The following is a 17011-nucleotide window of genomic DNA, read 5'->3' as shown; positions in this document are numbered from 1 at the left end:
AGGTTTTTCCAATACAGAAGTCTCTTTTAATGATTTGCTCTTTTTTTCTTGATGATAAAATATTTTTCCAGGAAAATGCTGAATAAGTCTTTGTTGAAATACACTACATTGCTTTCTGTCAGTGACCCTAAAGTAATACAGAATTTATACTTCAGTGGTTGCAGTGCTCAAACTTGACAGGTAGTGCCTTATGTTTGATGATAGAAACAAAACAAAAAAAAGGTATGGCATAAGTCTAAGTGGTTTTGTGTTTATTTAGTTTTGAGGAGAAATTAATTGATTTAACATATTGGTGCCAAAGCACAAAGTCTAGACAGCTGATTCTTCATATTTTTAAAATTATTGCAGATGTCACTGTGTCTAAATGTGTATTTTTAAAGCTATCTGTATCTCCTTATGTGTGTTATTTAAATTGCCATAAATCATGGAAATACAAAACAAAGCTATCCTGGAATAGGATAATTTTTAAAATGGCGCTTTCATTTTGTTATGCAAATGTTGTCTACTTTTCCCTTAGAAAGAACGAACTTATCCAGAACTTTTTACACAACATTCTTATAATTGGAATTGAATTAGGGTTGGAAAACAGTACTTCTAGAGGAATCAGTAGTAATATGCATGTTCATTCATTTCATTAATGGAATATTTAATGAGCTATCAAATTGAGATTGAGGTTACTACTGAATGCCTGAAGTACAGGAATTACTTATTGAAAGAAAACCTCTGTTTTACTTGTTCATGTAGAAGTAGGAGAGTTGACCTGGCAATATGAACTATTGTAGAGCCTGGCTGAGTGCCTGTTATATGAATTGCTACTACACCAAAAATAGGACTGTGTTGAAAAATAGCCTTTTCCTCCGGAATTAGTTTTAAGGCTGCAAACTTATTTTAACTGTTATTTAGTTAGGGGCACCTGGGTGGCTCAGTTGGTTGGGCATCTGACTCTTGATTTCAGCTCGTGTCATGATCTCAGGGTTGTGAGATTGAGCCCCATGTTGGGCTCTGTGCTGGGCATGGAGTTTGCTTAAGAGTCTCTTTCCTTTTCCCCTGCTCTCTCTCTAATAATAATAATAATAATAATAATAATTTAGTTAATATTTCAGAATTCTTTATTATAAAAAGCAGGAAGAAAAAGAAGACATTGAACATATAATACATTTGTTTTCAAGCAGGTCAACTTCTGCTTGAATCCAGAGGTGCATATGGGGGTCAGAGCTTCAAATGCACGATCAGATAAATAAAATAGATCCCTAGCCCCATTGAGTTATTGAACATTTAAATACATACCATAAAACGTATGCCAAAAAATCATTCTATTCTTGGAATAGTTAGTAATCTAGTGTATACCTAAATTGTAATTTGCCAACAGGCTAACTGGCTACATTTTTGGTTTTTAACAGGGTAATAATTTTTTCCCTACAGTTCTGAGTTTCGATATAAGCATCAAGTCATGTATGGCCACTACAAATCTTCGCATACTTCTGACCACTGGCTGTCACTGATCATCCTACATATCTGTCGTTTTGCCTGTTCTAAAATGTCACATAAGTAGAATATATGAGAATATTCTTAACAGTTTTATTCATAGTATTTAAAAACTGGAAACAATCCAATGTGTAAATACAATCTATGTGGATAAGATCCACAGATCTATAATGTATTGAGCTGTCCTAGATTGTTGAGAAAAATTTAGCAGAGTGACAGATCTGTAACTTGGAGGAGAAAAAGAGTCCCCCTTTTATAAAGAATATCATCAAAAATTCTTAACATATCTTAATGAAATTAAAAATGAAAGGATGAAGAAAATATATTGATGAGGCTTGAGACCTCAGAGTTAATTATGTGAGTAAATTATCTTTTTTTTCAATAAAAAACCCTATTTTTATGAAGCTTTTTCAACTTAATTGTCCCATAATAAACAAGATTAATTGCATCCTAGTCAGGGAGAATTCCGGTATCCACAGAATCAAAGATGAAAGTCAAAATCACAGGATAGATTAGGAAAATAATGTCATCAATCAAAATTTGTCCCTTTAAGTTTGTTTAGCAAGGAAATATGTTGAACAAATTTTTCTCAAAGTCTACATTTATTATTGGATTCAATTTAACTTAACATTACTGGATAGAAGCAGCATTTTTCAAAAGTAAAATTGTTTCATTTATTTAACAAACACCTACTAGTGGTCTATTTAGCAGTAGACACCATGGTATATGCTGGGATTATAAAGATAAATCGAATACAACCTCTGATTTCAGGTAATCCAGATGATGATCGAGGATATAGAAAGCCACAAAAAATGGATATAACAGGTGATATATGCGACAATACAGCATAAATCAATTCCTGGATTTATTGACCTTTGTAAAAGCAATTTCAGTATTAGGAGGATGATTTTGGAATCCAGAGGAAGAAGAGAGAAATAACACTTGATTTTAAAATTTGAGGAAAACTATGGTTTTTGAAGTTTTTATTTTAATTCCAGTTAGTTAACATACAGTGTTACATTAGTTTCAGGTGTACAGTATATGATTCAACATTTCCATACATCACCTGCTGCTCATCACAAGTGTCCTCGTTACTCCCCATCACCTGTTTCATGCATACCCCTATCCACCTCCCCTCTGATAACCATCAGTTTGCTCTCTATAGTTAAAAGTCTGTTTCATGGTTTGTCTCTCTCTACTCTCTCTCTCTCTTTTCCCCCTTTGCTCATTTGTTTTGTCTCTTAAAGTCCACATATGAGTGAAATCATACAGTATTTGTCTTTCTCTGACTTATTTTACTTGGCGTAGGGTAGCTCTTTTTTTTAACTCTTTGAGGAACCTCCATACTGTTTTCCAGAGTGGCTACACCAGTTTGCATTCCCACAACAGTGCACGAGGCTTCCTTTTTCTCCACATCCTTGTCAAAACTTGTTGTTTCCTGTGTTGTTGATTTTAGCCTTTCTAACAGTTATGAGGTGATATCTCATTGTAGTTTTGATATGCATTTCCCTGATGATAAGTGATGATGAGCATCTTTTTATGTGTTCTTTTGGCCATCAGCATGTCTTCTTTGGAGAAATGTCTCTTCAAGTCTTCTGCCCACTTTTAATTGGATTATGCTATCAGTAGCTAATATCACAAACAAAATATACAGCTAGGGAGGGATCATCATTAACACTATTTGCTATAAATTCAAATTTTATTTTCTTCTTGATAATTGCATTTCTTATTGGTTTCATATGTGATCTCAGCATATCACTATTATTTTGAATTTATGCTATAACTCATAAAGCACACAGACCAGAGTAGGCAAACTATCAGTTCACCACTCTTCCTCTGTGGTTTGCTTATGCGTTCATTGAGGATATTCCCTTAATATATGGATTGTTTGCGCAAGGTTTTTAAAGGCACTTATCCATTTTATGAAACTTAACTTTTGTCTGTATCTAATATATGTATCCCATGTGCATGAATTTGTTTAACAGAGCACAGGTAAGCAGTAGTACATCACAATAGACTGAGAACCAGCCAGTAAATGAGAAAACTGTGTCCCACCCCTTTGAACTGTGGAGCTGCCATTCTCATTCAAGTTACCCTGCTTATCCTATGTTACTTCTGCATCATCTGACACATTGACTAAATGAGAGTGCACATGTTAGCCTGCACATGAATATTAATATAGCCTATTTTATTTTTTCTTCTTTAGATTAAAAACAAATATATTCAGAATTTCAAATATTTTGTCTTATGCCCCAGTGGATTACCTTGTTCATCCTGTGAGGCAGGTGCATTCTATTTTGGAATCTATGGCTTTGATAAAGAGAAGTTTCTGAAGAAGGGAAGTGAGATGGTCAGATGTAAATTTTTGATCATTTTCATCACTGACCCAAATTTAGCAATAAAGTTGTATTGAGAAAGACTATAGTCAGGAAGGCCAAATAAGAGGTTATTCTTTATTGTCCAGGCCAGAAACTGTGAGATATGGCAGGAGTGATGATATGATAGAAATGAAACTCAAAGTTCAAGAGTTGGTGAATCATTAGTAGCTACTAAGGTAGAAGAAAGAATGAGGAGTGACTTTCTGATTCCTAACTAAAGAACAGTTGTTGGTTTGTTTTTTGTTTTGTTTTTTTTTAACTTTCGGAACAAAGAATGAATTCTTATATGCTATGTTGCTTTTTCCAGGGGGGGAAAAAGTCATTGGTGGTTTTATTCCTTCCTGATACCATGCAGTATCTGTAGCAGTGTTTTCATTCATTTTATAGGTACTCCCTTGGAGCCTACACCTGCACTAGACACTGATTCTTTGCAAATATCAGATAAGGTTATCCTCAGGCCTGCATTCAATTCTTATTCAATATGATTCTCCTAAAATGGGAAGTCAATAATTTTTCATCATGAGAGTAAAAAAATGAGGATTATCTTCCCAATACATGATAAATGTTATATGGAAATATAGGCGACTTGTCTTGTGCATCCTGTGTTTGGCTCATTGATGCTGTGTGTCTTGCCTTTAGCTGGGATGACAGCAGCTCTGTGAGTAGTGGTCTCAGTGACACCCTTGATAACATCAGCACCGATGACTTGAACACCACATCCTCGGTCAGCTCTTACTCCAACATCACTGTCCCCTCCAGGAAGAACACCCAGGTGAGAATTGCCTGCTTTCTTTCTCCAGTGCTTCTCCTGGGTTTTTTCCTCAAACTATTTTATCTTAGATTAAAATATAGCACGGCCTCTGAATCTGATATAATTGTATAAACAGAAGCAGCTTGTGTATATGTATTTTTTTCTATTGATTACAAGCCAACTCAGAAAGACTTATTGTACCATATCTCTTTTTATAACATTGATATTTTAACCCTAAAAATTATTTTAATAGTCTCATTTTAGATAGTTCTTGATTAATTTTATATTGATCTCTGAAATAAATTACTATATCTCTTGAGAATGGTAAATCAAGAATGAATATTAGATAATTAAGTTTTATCTTGTCCTCCTTTCCTTTGTTAAATTTGACACAGAAAATTCCTTCCGCTATGGAGTATTTAATTGGGGTTTTCTGCACATATTTATTCTGACATTCTCTAATATGTGCAAGTGAGAATTATGTGGCTAAAATTAATGAAACTTAAATGAAGACATAGATAAAAATAGGAGTCTTTGGAATTCTTTTGAAATATAAATCAGTGCTGCTTTTTTTTTTTTTACCAGTTATTTAAAGGTACATTCCAAGGCCTATTCACACTTTATAGATTGTTCTGCCCAAAGTTTCTTTGTGATATTTTCCCCATAGCTGAAGACAGATTCAGAGAAACGCTCTACAACAGACGAGACATGGGATACTACTGAGGAGCTGAGAAAAACAGAAGAGGACTTCGACAGCCATGGGGATGGCGCTGGCAAGTGGAAGGGTGTTTCCTCAGGACTTCCTGAAGACCCCGAGAAGACAGGGCAGAAAGCCTCCCTGTCCATCTCACAGACAGGTTCCTGGAGGAGGGGCATGTCTGCCCAAGGAGGAGCGCCATCTAGGCAGAAAGCTGGAACGAGTGCACTCAAGACCCCGGGTAGGCTTGTCACTTCACATCTGTTATGCAAAAGTGTTTTAATTTATGGTTTCCATTCCATCTTTGTTCTCTTTAATAATAGCTTTATTTTTAATTAAATCATATTCTTCTCTGTGCAGTTATTCTTTCCCATGTAAATTTCACACACTTTACCATGTAAGTCCACATGAATGTAACAATCTAGGCATTCTCCAGAGAGCACCATTATAATTTGGGGCTATTGAGTGACTTTATTCTGCCAGAGTCATTTCTGTTCATGTGGAAATAAAAGAAGTCTGCTTAATAAAAATAAGATTGCTTTCCTTCTGCCTTCCTTATGAAAGTTTGGAGTACTTATGTTAAGTATGCCACTAATTTTCACTACCATCACTGAGAGGCAAGAGTAATCACACTAATGTAATGGGTTGGAATGCTGGAGATTTGAAACATCATTTGTGAATTATACTTTATGAAAGAAGAGAGTGAAAGACTTCTGCCAAATTGTACCATCTTTTTTTTAAGATTCTTTCCCTATTTTTAAAATGGTGCCTAATTTTAAATAGTGCCACTTAAGTAGTGTTGTACCAGGGGACTCTAAATATAAGCATCTTACCAGATATTCAAATGAATTCTTTTTCTAGCACTTAGCTTGATAAGATTAAGTGCTATCCTGATAAAGGGAGAGAGTTGTGAGATATAACACAATAACAAACTGCAAAAATATGTGCTTTCATTTTATCTCCTTCAGTACTCGTCACATTTCTTCTAAGAACCATGTTTTTATAGCTTTGTACGCAATCCTTTCAATATACTAAAGCACATACCTATTGAGATCTAAATAAATAGTTAGGAACTGAAGTAATATAAAGATGTATTCACATTTTTACACGTCATTTAAAGAAGAATTACTGTGTTAATCAAAATGTGCAGGCATGTATATTTGTGTATTTCTCATTCATTAGGGAAAACTGATGATGCCAAAGCTTCTGAGAAAGGCAAAACTCCCCTGAAAGGATCATCTCTACAGAGGTCTCCTTCAGATGCTGGCAAAAGCAGTGGAGATGAGGGGAAAAAGCCCCCCTCAGGCATTGGAAGATCCACAGCTCCCGGCTCTTTTGGTTTTAAGAAACCAAGTGGAGTAGGGTCATCTACTATGATCACAAGCAGCGGAGCAACAATAACAAGTGGGTCGGCCACCCTGGGTAAAATTCCCAAATCTGCTGCCATTGGTGGGAAGTCAAATGCAGGGAGAAAAACCAGTCTGGACGGATCCCAGAATCAGGATGATGGTGTCCTGCACGTGAGCTCCAAGACCTCCCTCCAGTACCGCAGCCTGCCCCGCCCTTCAAAATCCAGCACCAGCGGCATCCCTGGCCGAGGCGGCCACAGGTCCAGCACCAGCAGTATCGATTCCAACGTCAGCAGCAAGTCAGCTGGTGCCTCCACCTCGAAACTCAGAGAACCCACTAAGATTGGGTCAGGGCGCTCGAGCCCCGTCACTGTCAACCAGACGGACAAGGAAAAGGAAAAAGTAGCTGTCTCAGATTCAGAGAGCGTTTCTTTGTCAGGTTCCCCCAAATCCAGCCCCACCTCTGCCAGTGCCTGTGGGACCCAAGGGCTCAGGCAGCCAGGATCCAAGTATCCTGACATTGCCTCACCTACATTTCGAAGGTAAGAATGTGTGAAACAATGCAGGGAAAATAGAAAATGCTATACTGTAGGATACGCAGGAACCATTTAATAAATATAAATAATCTATGTGTGTCCTGAATCCTATATCTTAAATATATATATGTATATATGCCCTAAATATATGTTCTAAGGTTCATATATCTTAGCATCTTTTAGTTTCTGAGTACATGAGTTTTAAAAAGCTGATCTTATAGATAGCTGGGGAAAAAATGGTGCTCATTTTGAGAAATGCTCAAACTTCTCAGTCCCACTATCATTCTAATATTAGCAACACAAACAGCATTTATAAGAAACTTAAAAGCAGATGGCAACACCGAGGGGTAGTGATAAAATAAAGTAATCGCTTGTAAAATTTCCATAGATTTCCATCTCTCCTTTCCGCAGTTAAAAATAAAACAAAAGAGGTGTTCATGACTATGGGTATTCATTTCCAGTGTTTATGATCTTGCTGGCTCTTAGTGAGTCAGTGATAATGAATGTAGATGAAATTGTTTTCCTTGTCAGAGATTAGATTGGACAGATTGATGCAGTACCATATCTTAATGTATTAATGAAAATCAAGGTATGATATCCTGGAGAGAATTTGAAAACATTTGGATGTTTCATATAGGGTAACAACTCAGGAATGGACGAGATTTTGTAGCTTCATCAGCTTTTTTTGAAAGGACTCTGATAAGCAGCATAATTGGTTTCTATATAGGGACTGTCTTGGTACTAAATATGTAGAGTTCTGCTGTGAGATATCCTTGTTTTTAAATACTAATATATTTTAAGTGGCAGGAAAATACATAGTGTTAAAGACTTGGGACAAATGGTTAAACCTCTCTGGGTCTGTTTCCTCATCTATGAAATGATAGAATATGATTTATAGTCCATTACATGTTAAGTATTTTTAATGTTTGTTTTTATTACAATGAATAAACCAAGAACCTTGATAACTGGGAAATAAAGGGCCTCGAAACATTTTCATTTCAAGCAATCTCAGATACATGATTGTTTGAAAACCGAGAGGTTATATTCCTCAGTAGAAATATTAATTCTGAAAAACTGGCTTTTTGTAATGTTGATTCTCACTGGAAAGAATAATGACTTGCAGTGGGAGTTAATTATTTCTGTTGCTTAAATAAAAGCCAATAGTGCCCTCCAGTGGCCCATTACCTATGAAACAATTTCTCATATTCGTCATGAAATATTTCACTCTAGGAAATATGGATTTCATTGCAACTTAATTAGTTAGTAATCATTACGCCATTACTTCATATCACTTTATTTCCATATTTACATAAATTCGATTATATCATCTGCTTCATTTACAAAACTAAAATGTTTTCTGAACTGAACTCCAACATGAGTTAGCACCAACTGTGTTTCAAATCACTATTATAAATATGTACTTGAATAGCACTGGCAACTGACATAAAACCTTTGGTCTTTCTTGAGGAAAATGCACACCAATGAACATGTTGCCAACAGTGTCCAATCTTATTTCTAACCAACTGCCCTCTGACCGTCACTCAGGCCACCAGATATGTAACATAACCTCCTAAACCTTGCCTTAAGCATTCCTTTTAGTTAAACTGTTACAATGAAAAAAAAAGAAAGAAAAAAGAAACAAATTTTAAGTGTTCTATACCGAATGCGTAGAAGTTGTTTCATTATAATGGATCTGTAAATAGGTAAGAGCAAGTGTGCTCAAATGCTTTAATTTTCTCGAAAGATTCTCATGATCACTTACCCTGTGAAAGCCAAGGCTTTTCATGTGTGATCTGCTTTTGTTTTGCCCCTTTCTCCCCCACCCCCTGGGTGGACGCCCAGTACCGACTTACCCGTATGGTGATAGGAGAGATTTTTTGGCACAAGATTAAGAAGTTCGCGCTTATAAAGTTCATTAACGCAGAGACGGGAAGTGCTCGGTGGCTCGGTACGCCAAAGCACGCTTGGCTCTGTGTACTGTAACCCTAAATATTAAATGTGGATATTAGTCTCTCGGAACAACTGAAGTTGTTATTTGTTTTTCTTTTAGGTTGTTTGGTGCCAAGGCAGGTGGCAAATCTGCCTCTGCACCTAATACTGAGGGTGTGAAATCCTCCTCAGTAATGCCCAGTCCTAGTACCACATTAGCGCGGCAAGGCAGTCTGGAATCACCGTCGTCCGGTACGGGCAGCATGGGCAGTGCTGGTGGGCTAAGTGGCAGCAGCAGCCCTCTCTTCAGTAAGCCCTCAGACTTAACTACAGACGTTATAAGCTTAAGTCACTCGTTGGCTTCCAGCCCAGCGTCGGTCCACTCTTTCACATCAGGTGGTCTCGTGTGGGCTGCCAATCTGAGCAGTTCCTCTGCCGGCAGCAAGGACACTCCGAGTTACCAGTCCATGACTAGCCTCCATACGAGCTCTGAGTCTATTGACCTCCCCCTCAGCCATCATGGCTCCCTGTCTGGACTGACCACAGGCACTCACGAGGTGCAGAGCCTGCTCATGAGAACGGGTAGTGTGAGATCTACTCTCTCAGAAAGGTGAGCTTTCCTAGAGGCATCGGTGAAGTCTTCACTCCGTCCTCCCCACACTGTGCCTACCCTCCTCCCCCACCAAATTCCCTTGATGTCAGTGGGAATGCCACTCTGCAAAGGAACATAAAATTGAAGGGATAGAAGATTAAGGAGACCAGGCCTTTTGTTTGCTCTTACTACCAAGTTCGTAGAAGGAAAAAAAAAAAAAAGCCATGAAGAATAGGATAATTGTATAATTAAGTTTCTTAATATGAATGTGTACATATGTACCAAACAGGCAATTTGAATGAAATTCAAAGCATGGGTTTATGTATTAAATGATGTCTTCTCAAGACGTGTTAATGATCTGGCCTCAGCTCCAAGACAACGTAGCTCCTTATGATAATTTGAGCTTTTTTAAAGACCAAATTTAAATGGGTTCTACAATTATGCTCTGAGCAATATGTTAAGTTTGCTTTATTAGCACTTCTGTAGGAAAAGAGCAAAAAGATCACTGGGGAATCCTAGTTGTATTGGAAAAAAAGTCAATTGTCAGATATGAATTCTTAGAGAAAATTAATAGCACTAGTGATATTTTTAATAGGCCCTTGAAAATAAATCGTATTATAAGGTGTTTCCCATTGGTTTAAGCAGTTGTGTTTTTTTTTTTTAACTTACAATGAAAAACATAAAGAGGCATTCCTTACTGAATATACTTGCCTGAAAGTGTCACTGTTAACCAAAATGCCTTTAGATTCTCTCACCCCAAAAATCCTTTCTCAGGTATTTTGGTACTATTTCTCCCTGGAAAATGTCCTGAAATTGCCTCTTTTCCCAGATAAACTTGATGTTATTTGTTTCCTGACACACCTAAAGCTTTTAAAAATGCTCTTGGCCACATGTCTTAGTTGTGTTGTTTGTGAAAGCACCACTGGCCACTGAAAATGCCTGGTATCGTTCCCTAAGCTTTTGTTCAGTCTGTTACTGAGGATGACATATCACCTCTTTTCCAGACTTCCAGCTTTACTCGCAGATTCATTTTTTAAAACATCGACTAAAGCTCTTACCTAGACTCTCACCACATTGCAGTAGTTGTCCTCTAACCCAAAATTTCCCATTGCTCTTCCGTTTCTCTTGCCTTCATGAAATGCAAACCATCACTTCCATCCCACTGTACCTCCCAGCATGGACAGCCGTGCCCATTAGACAACCCCCGATAAAACAATTTTTGAACTGAAATATTTATGCTTATTAGTTCTTATGGTGGACTGCTAATTACAAAATAATATTTTTCTTCATGAACAAAAACCTGGGCCAAGAGACACAAGACAAACAGCTGGGGAGATAGAGACTAACGTGTAGACGTTTGCATCTATGTCCCCTCTAGTTTTGTCATTATAGATAGCATACGTAAAGACCAACTACATACACGAAAACATTGGTTGTAAGTACTATTTCATTTAAGTTTTTATCTCAGAAGTTAGGCTTCCTACGGCACCTTGGATTTGAGTTTCCACACTTTAAGGTAAATGGGCACCCTCATATGTCATTTTTAAGACTTATAACAAGTAAATCAAATTATATTGAAAATCTGTTAATAACCTATAGTTTTAATGAATGTATCTTTGATTGTATACCGATATGCGAGGAGTCCAAATAACAACTTCATAACCACACTGCAAATAGGTCATTATTTATTAACCCAAGTCATCCTCCAAATTACTGGTTTTTTTTAATCACCAATATGGCTGCAATAAGTTGACCATTTAGCCATCAACCTATTTCTCTGGCCTTCAGATATTAAAAAATCAGAAAAGAAGACAAGTAACTATTTGTAACAAGCAATCTTCAAATCAAACCAGAGTATAAAACTGAGCTTTATAGATACAAATGCAATGTTAATATTTTACTTTATCTATATTTTAGCAGAAGTCAACATACATTTTCCCTTAGAAATACACTGGCAAATATGTAGTCACTTTTTTTCTTTAAGCAAATCTTGTTGTTGATCAGTTTTTGAAATAGGCTGGCTTGACGAATGGGAGTGTTCCAGTATTAAAAATAGCCAGATAAACAATTTTTCTAAAGTAAACCTTAGGTTAACTTAAAATAAATGCATATTTTGCCCTTGATTCTTAGTGAAATGTATTGATGAATATTAAAGTGTGAAAAATAAAATACTTTCATAGGTATAATATATGATATAAATATTAATTAGTTCCTCCCAGGAAATTACTGGATCAAAATAATTTTTGATATGAGAAGGTGTACTTTTTCTTTCTTGGGAACAAAATTGCAGGCAATAGCAATTTATTCTAATCCTTTAGGTACGTTCAAGAAAGTTTATGATCTGTTGAAGAGAAAATAAGATCCTGTCAGAAATCCGGGCTTAATTAGAATTAAGCGGTCAGTGGAATGTTGGGAATGCTAAGCAAACCAAAGAGCCATACCTGACAGAGAGTGCGCTAACGTGTAGATATTGTAAACAAAGTAATTAAAGTGATATGATAGAGACGTGTGTAAGTTCACGACTTACCCGTTTGTCTACAATTTCAAAGTATTTTACTGATATATTCATATCTTAATATTACTGAATCAATAGTTTTTCATAAAGATTTTAACTTTGTTCAAATTCCTTTTTCATTAAAATGTCATAAAATAATAATCACAAAAAGTTCTTCAGTAATTTTCCCTCTAGCTGCTCCAAATCATTGGTGGCTCTTGAGCCATAACGAGTTCCCAGTTATTTTGTTTAGTTTGTTCTGCTTTTTGTAACCTAACCAAACTTTAAAAATAATCTAAAGTAGTAACCAACTTTACAAATTGCTGGCTTGTTTGGAAATAACAGATCGAGCAACCCTGCCTTCACAATCCAGCAGAGCATCTTGTTGGCTTTAAACAGACAGGGCCTGACCTCCTCAGACTGTTGGCTAACATCCCCCTCTCCCTCCTTGCCACCGCTTGCCTGGCCCTTGCAAGCATAAGAGTGTGTGACCTTTCAGGATGTGTGGAAAGTGTCTACTGTATAAAACCATTAGTATCCAGAGTCAAACAGATATTTCTACTTAGAGTTTTAACTTATATTGGTAAATTTAAATGTATTCTTCTGATTTTTCCTTCATCAAGTTCTCTGCGTGTTAGAAACATATGCACTTTATACAATTGATAATTTTGGCAAACGATGCTTTAATAAATCTGCACGCATGAAAAAGATAATCTTTAAAATGGCTGGTGACCCTATAAATGCTTTAGCACAACTGTCGTTCATAGTTACAGGTTTTTCATATTTGTTCAATCTGATTCCTTTAGTCAAAATGTGTACTAGAACTGGCATCTACATAACAGAGTAATTACCTTATGTGGACATTCCCAATAAATAAAGTCATATAATGTCTTTGGTTGCTTTCTACTGCAGTGCTAAATAATGGAGTACACGTAGAAGAAAACATTTTAGCTTTGGTTTTGAGCGATTAATTTTCAAGTCAATGTGTTTGCATTTGTGTTATTTCATCCCCATTATGCGTATCCTGTGTATTTTTGATCATTGGAGGTTCTACTGGAAGAGAGCTGTCATTCTTCAAATTCAAATTAATTGTATTCTTTTGGTTATTCACATGCCAGAAGTTATAACAGAAACCATAGACTTGTCCCACTTAGCTGTTGATACCCTCTTCTATTTTTAGAGAGGCCATTTCTCATTTTCTCCAGACACATCCTTTCATCCCTTTTTATGACCAGTTGAGAATTCTTTAAAATAGAGACTGATAAAACTTATAACCTTTTAAATACCTAACTTCGAATTTCCAAAAGATGGCATAGTTCAGTTCTATAAAATATTTAAATAAATGGTGCCAGAAACATTACGTTTCAAGCCGATATTTATTATGTCGTACTTTTTTCTCTCCTAAGCAAATGGAATAGATCTGCCTTTGTTTTTATTAAAAATAATGTGAATACAAAAATAAAGTATTAAAAAGGTGTTTTATATCTCCTCTGCCCATTAGAAGTTGTCACTTTAACTCAGGGAGAGCAGATCTATCTGATTTCCACCTGTGACTCTCCTGCATTTGAAATCACAGTGAAAGTCTAATCAGTTGCACAGGGAAGCAAAAACTACCATAGCAGTGGGTAAATAGAACCTATAGGGGAATTATGTCAACAAATGACATAATCTACCTGCTCATAATCCTGTCACTAATTATCACCAAATGTGTTACAATAATAGACATCTGGTCACCTTGGTTGGCCTTTTCCAATAAGTTAAGCATTAAATATGTGTTTCAAAAATTTTATTTTGTGAAGTTTAAAGAACCATTTTTGTTGGATGTGTAATTTGGAGGTTTTGTTTGCATTATGTCCTTAGGGGTTTTCTTTGTTTTAACAGCATGCAGCTTGACAGAAATACACTACCCAAAAAGGGACTAAGGTATATATTTCTTTCAGCACAATTGCTGCCTTTCTCTGTTGTCACGTAAACTTTGTGTGCTGTCTCTCTCCCTCTTTCTTTGTTTGTTTGCAATGAAGTATCTGCCATTGAGGATGGCATCACTTTTAATCCCGGTATTTTCTCTGGCCTGAGGAGTTGGTGAGATAAGCCTCCGGTTAGAGATACCAGTAGAGGTCAAAACTAAGTAAATTAAAATTAAATCCAGTCTAATATCATTATTTGGGGAGCAGCAATTTTTGGTAGATTTCTGAACTCACTTCTATAAATTAAAATAAAATTAACTTCCCTAACTTTTGCATCTTGGAGGCATATGCTTGCAAAACCTCAACCCATATAGTCTACAGATGTGGCCAGTTAATGTTGAAAGGTTGAAGGATGCTCTAATTTGAATCAAAGAAAATATATTTTCATCATCAGAGGACAAATACTATTAATTAAGGTATGAATTTTTAAAGAATCCTTTTGGTAAAAACTCAAAGAGTTTTCATGTCGGTTTTTCAGGAGTGCTAGTCAATTTAGAGACGAATTAGTCTAGTATAACATAGTAATCTCAAAATCATCATTCAGTTCATCATAAAAACTAAAATGAAAATTTAACCCGTGGCCTTCCTTTACCATACACTTTTATCCGAGGAGAGGGTATAAAATGAACTACTAATAGAGGGATAACACATATGAACTTAATGAGTTAACTGTTCTTTGATGTTAAAAATTTACTGACTCTGGTGAAAATGAGCACTGGCCAAACAGGTCTTTCCCGGTTATCCCTTTTCTTGCTAGTCCCTTGGTAATAACAAGCAGCTTGCAATTATTCCATTTCAAGATTTTGTTTCAGAAATTTATCTTCCACGAAAGTGAACCCATTTTTTTCCTTTTTTAAAAAAATCAAGACATGATGTCAAGTGCCATTTTAACCAAATAAGTGTGGTTTTTTTTTTAATGTTGTCCTTTTTTATTTTCAAAAAAAAGATCTGTCAATTTGTGTTCCATTTCCTATGCTTTTCTGTGGCCATCATACCAGTTCCCTTGGCCGCTGGCCTAGCACTGTCTCCCAGATTTAGTCTGTGCTTTCACCCTCTTCACATCCTTCCAAGCACTGTGCTTTTGAGTCCTTCTCAGTTAACTTGGCTGTCTGCTCATTGCTTATGATTTTCAACTACATATCTCACAGAAGCATAATTTTCCTTTCAAAATCCTTTATTTTTTTTTTTCCTGTGAGATTCACACAGATGGTGTCAGATCATCTGGAAGAACTAAGCAATTATAATTAGATTCAATCTGTTTGAGAACGTTGTTCAGTCTGAATAGTAAGCTCCTCTCGATTGTTTTCTTGTCCTGGTATTGCCTTGCCCTCATCGATGTGCTTCAGTGTCTTAGCTTTGCTGTTTTGCAGATACACTCCATCATCTCGGCAGGCCAGCCAAGAAGAGGGCAAGGAGTGGCTGCGCTCCCATTCCACCGGAGGGCTGCAGGATGCTGGCAACCAGTCCCCTCTGCTCTCCCCTTCTGCCATGTCATCTTGCGCCACAGGAAAATATCACTTTTCCAACTTGGGTAAAATATTCTAAACACGATTTCATCTTGTTCCTTTGGCCACCTGCCCTCACGGGAGTGCTGGGATCTCTCCATAAAACGTGTTCACTTAAAGAAAAGATAGAGACACCTTAAGAGTACCTTTTATTTGTTTAATGGCTGGCTATTCACAGAATACTTTCTAAATGATATGCAGTTTATTGCTTATGACCACAGCTTGACACAGGTACTACTGTTGTGATTTTATAGTCTAGGATCCAGAGGCACAGAGAGGCCATTTCACTCATAAAAAGGTCACCACTCGTAAGGGCCAGAGGCAATAATTGATCCCAGAACACCTGACTTTAAGCCTAGAGGGTTTTCTCAGAGTCCTCTTAAAAAACAATAAAACAGGGGCACCTGGGTGGCTCAGTTGGTTAAGCATCTGCCTTCGGCTCAGGTCATGATACCAGGGTCCTGGGATCAGGCCCTGTTTCAGGCTTCCTGCTCAGCGGGTATATGCTTCTCCCTCTCCCCTCTCCCTCTGCCTCTCCCCCAGCTTGTGCTCTCTCTCTCACTCAAATAAATAAAGTCTTAAAAAAACTGTTAAAAAAAAACAATAAAAATTCTCCTTGTCCTTTGTTTAAAATGTTTTTTTAAATCCTTAACAAAATTTATCATACTTTTGTAGAAAAACAAAATATAAATAATTAAGAAGAAAGAAAAAGTAACTCCATGACTTTTAAGATCACTTCTTTACAGGTGATCAAAATGAATACCATTTCAAAACTCTCCTTAAAATGAATGAGTATTCCCTGTGAAGATTTTTGGATAAGTGCAATGAAAAAAAAAAAAAAGACAAATTTAGCCATTGCATTACTTTGTGCTTAGCATCATTTGTATGAAATGTAAAATCGTTTGATTAATGTCACAGAAAACATAGGGAAGAGTGACAAAGTAATGAAAGAAGTTTAAACATGCCAGTTCTAATTTAATAGATCCAATTCTTTTAAAAATAGATTTCTGTTCTATAAAATCACATATAAAGTAGTCTCATTATTATCTTTTTTGTCTAGTAATGGACCCACCGATTGTCCAAATTCTTCAATTTTTTCAATCCTTTAGGACACTCATGGCTCTTTCTCTTCTCTTGTAACTCTTCCTGCTTTACAGATTAAAACTTTGGCAATGGAAAACAATGATTTTGGTCATGGTTCCATATGAGCTAATGAATCCCTATCAAACACCAAGTTTTTGCTGCTGCATCTACACAGTGAGGGACTTCTTTGTCTCATAATGGCAACAGATGGTATAGTTTTTACTTACTTTGAATTGTAATTATAA

The 17011-nt window shown here is 36.4% G+C and overlaps 1 protein-coding gene across 4 annotated transcripts in view; it reads left to right on the top strand.

The window, feature by feature from the left end:
• NAV3 (neuron navigator 3) overlaps positions 1–17011 on the top strand; it is a 350025-nt gene that overhangs the window by 253769 nt on the left and 79245 nt on the right. For 2 of the 4 annotated variants that reach the window (XM_073900614.1, XM_025881299.2), the window contains exons 13-18: positions 4503–4635; positions 5282–5552; positions 6494–7202; positions 9247–9735; positions 14093–14134; positions 15549–15709. In XM_073900614.1, coding sequence (XP_073756715.1) covers positions 4503–4635; positions 5282–5552; positions 6494–7202; positions 9247–9735; positions 14093–14134; positions 15549–15709 — 1805 coding nt within the window. The remainder of the gene's footprint in view (positions 1–4502; positions 4636–5281; positions 5553–6493; positions 7203–9246; positions 9736–14092; positions 14135–15548; positions 15710–17011) is intronic. The other 2 variants (XM_073900615.1, XM_073900616.1) reach the window with 1 other exon arrangement.

Source organism: Callorhinus ursinus, unplaced genomic scaffold (assembly GCF_003265705.2).
Source record: "Callorhinus ursinus isolate GAN/ISIS: 27379988/994484 unplaced genomic scaffold, GSC_fseal_2.0 scaffold14, whole genome shotgun sequence".
Classification (NCBI taxonomy): domain Eukaryota; kingdom Metazoa; phylum Chordata; class Mammalia; order Carnivora; family Otariidae; genus Callorhinus; species Callorhinus ursinus.
This window is presented reverse-complemented; position numbering and strand designations above follow the sequence as displayed.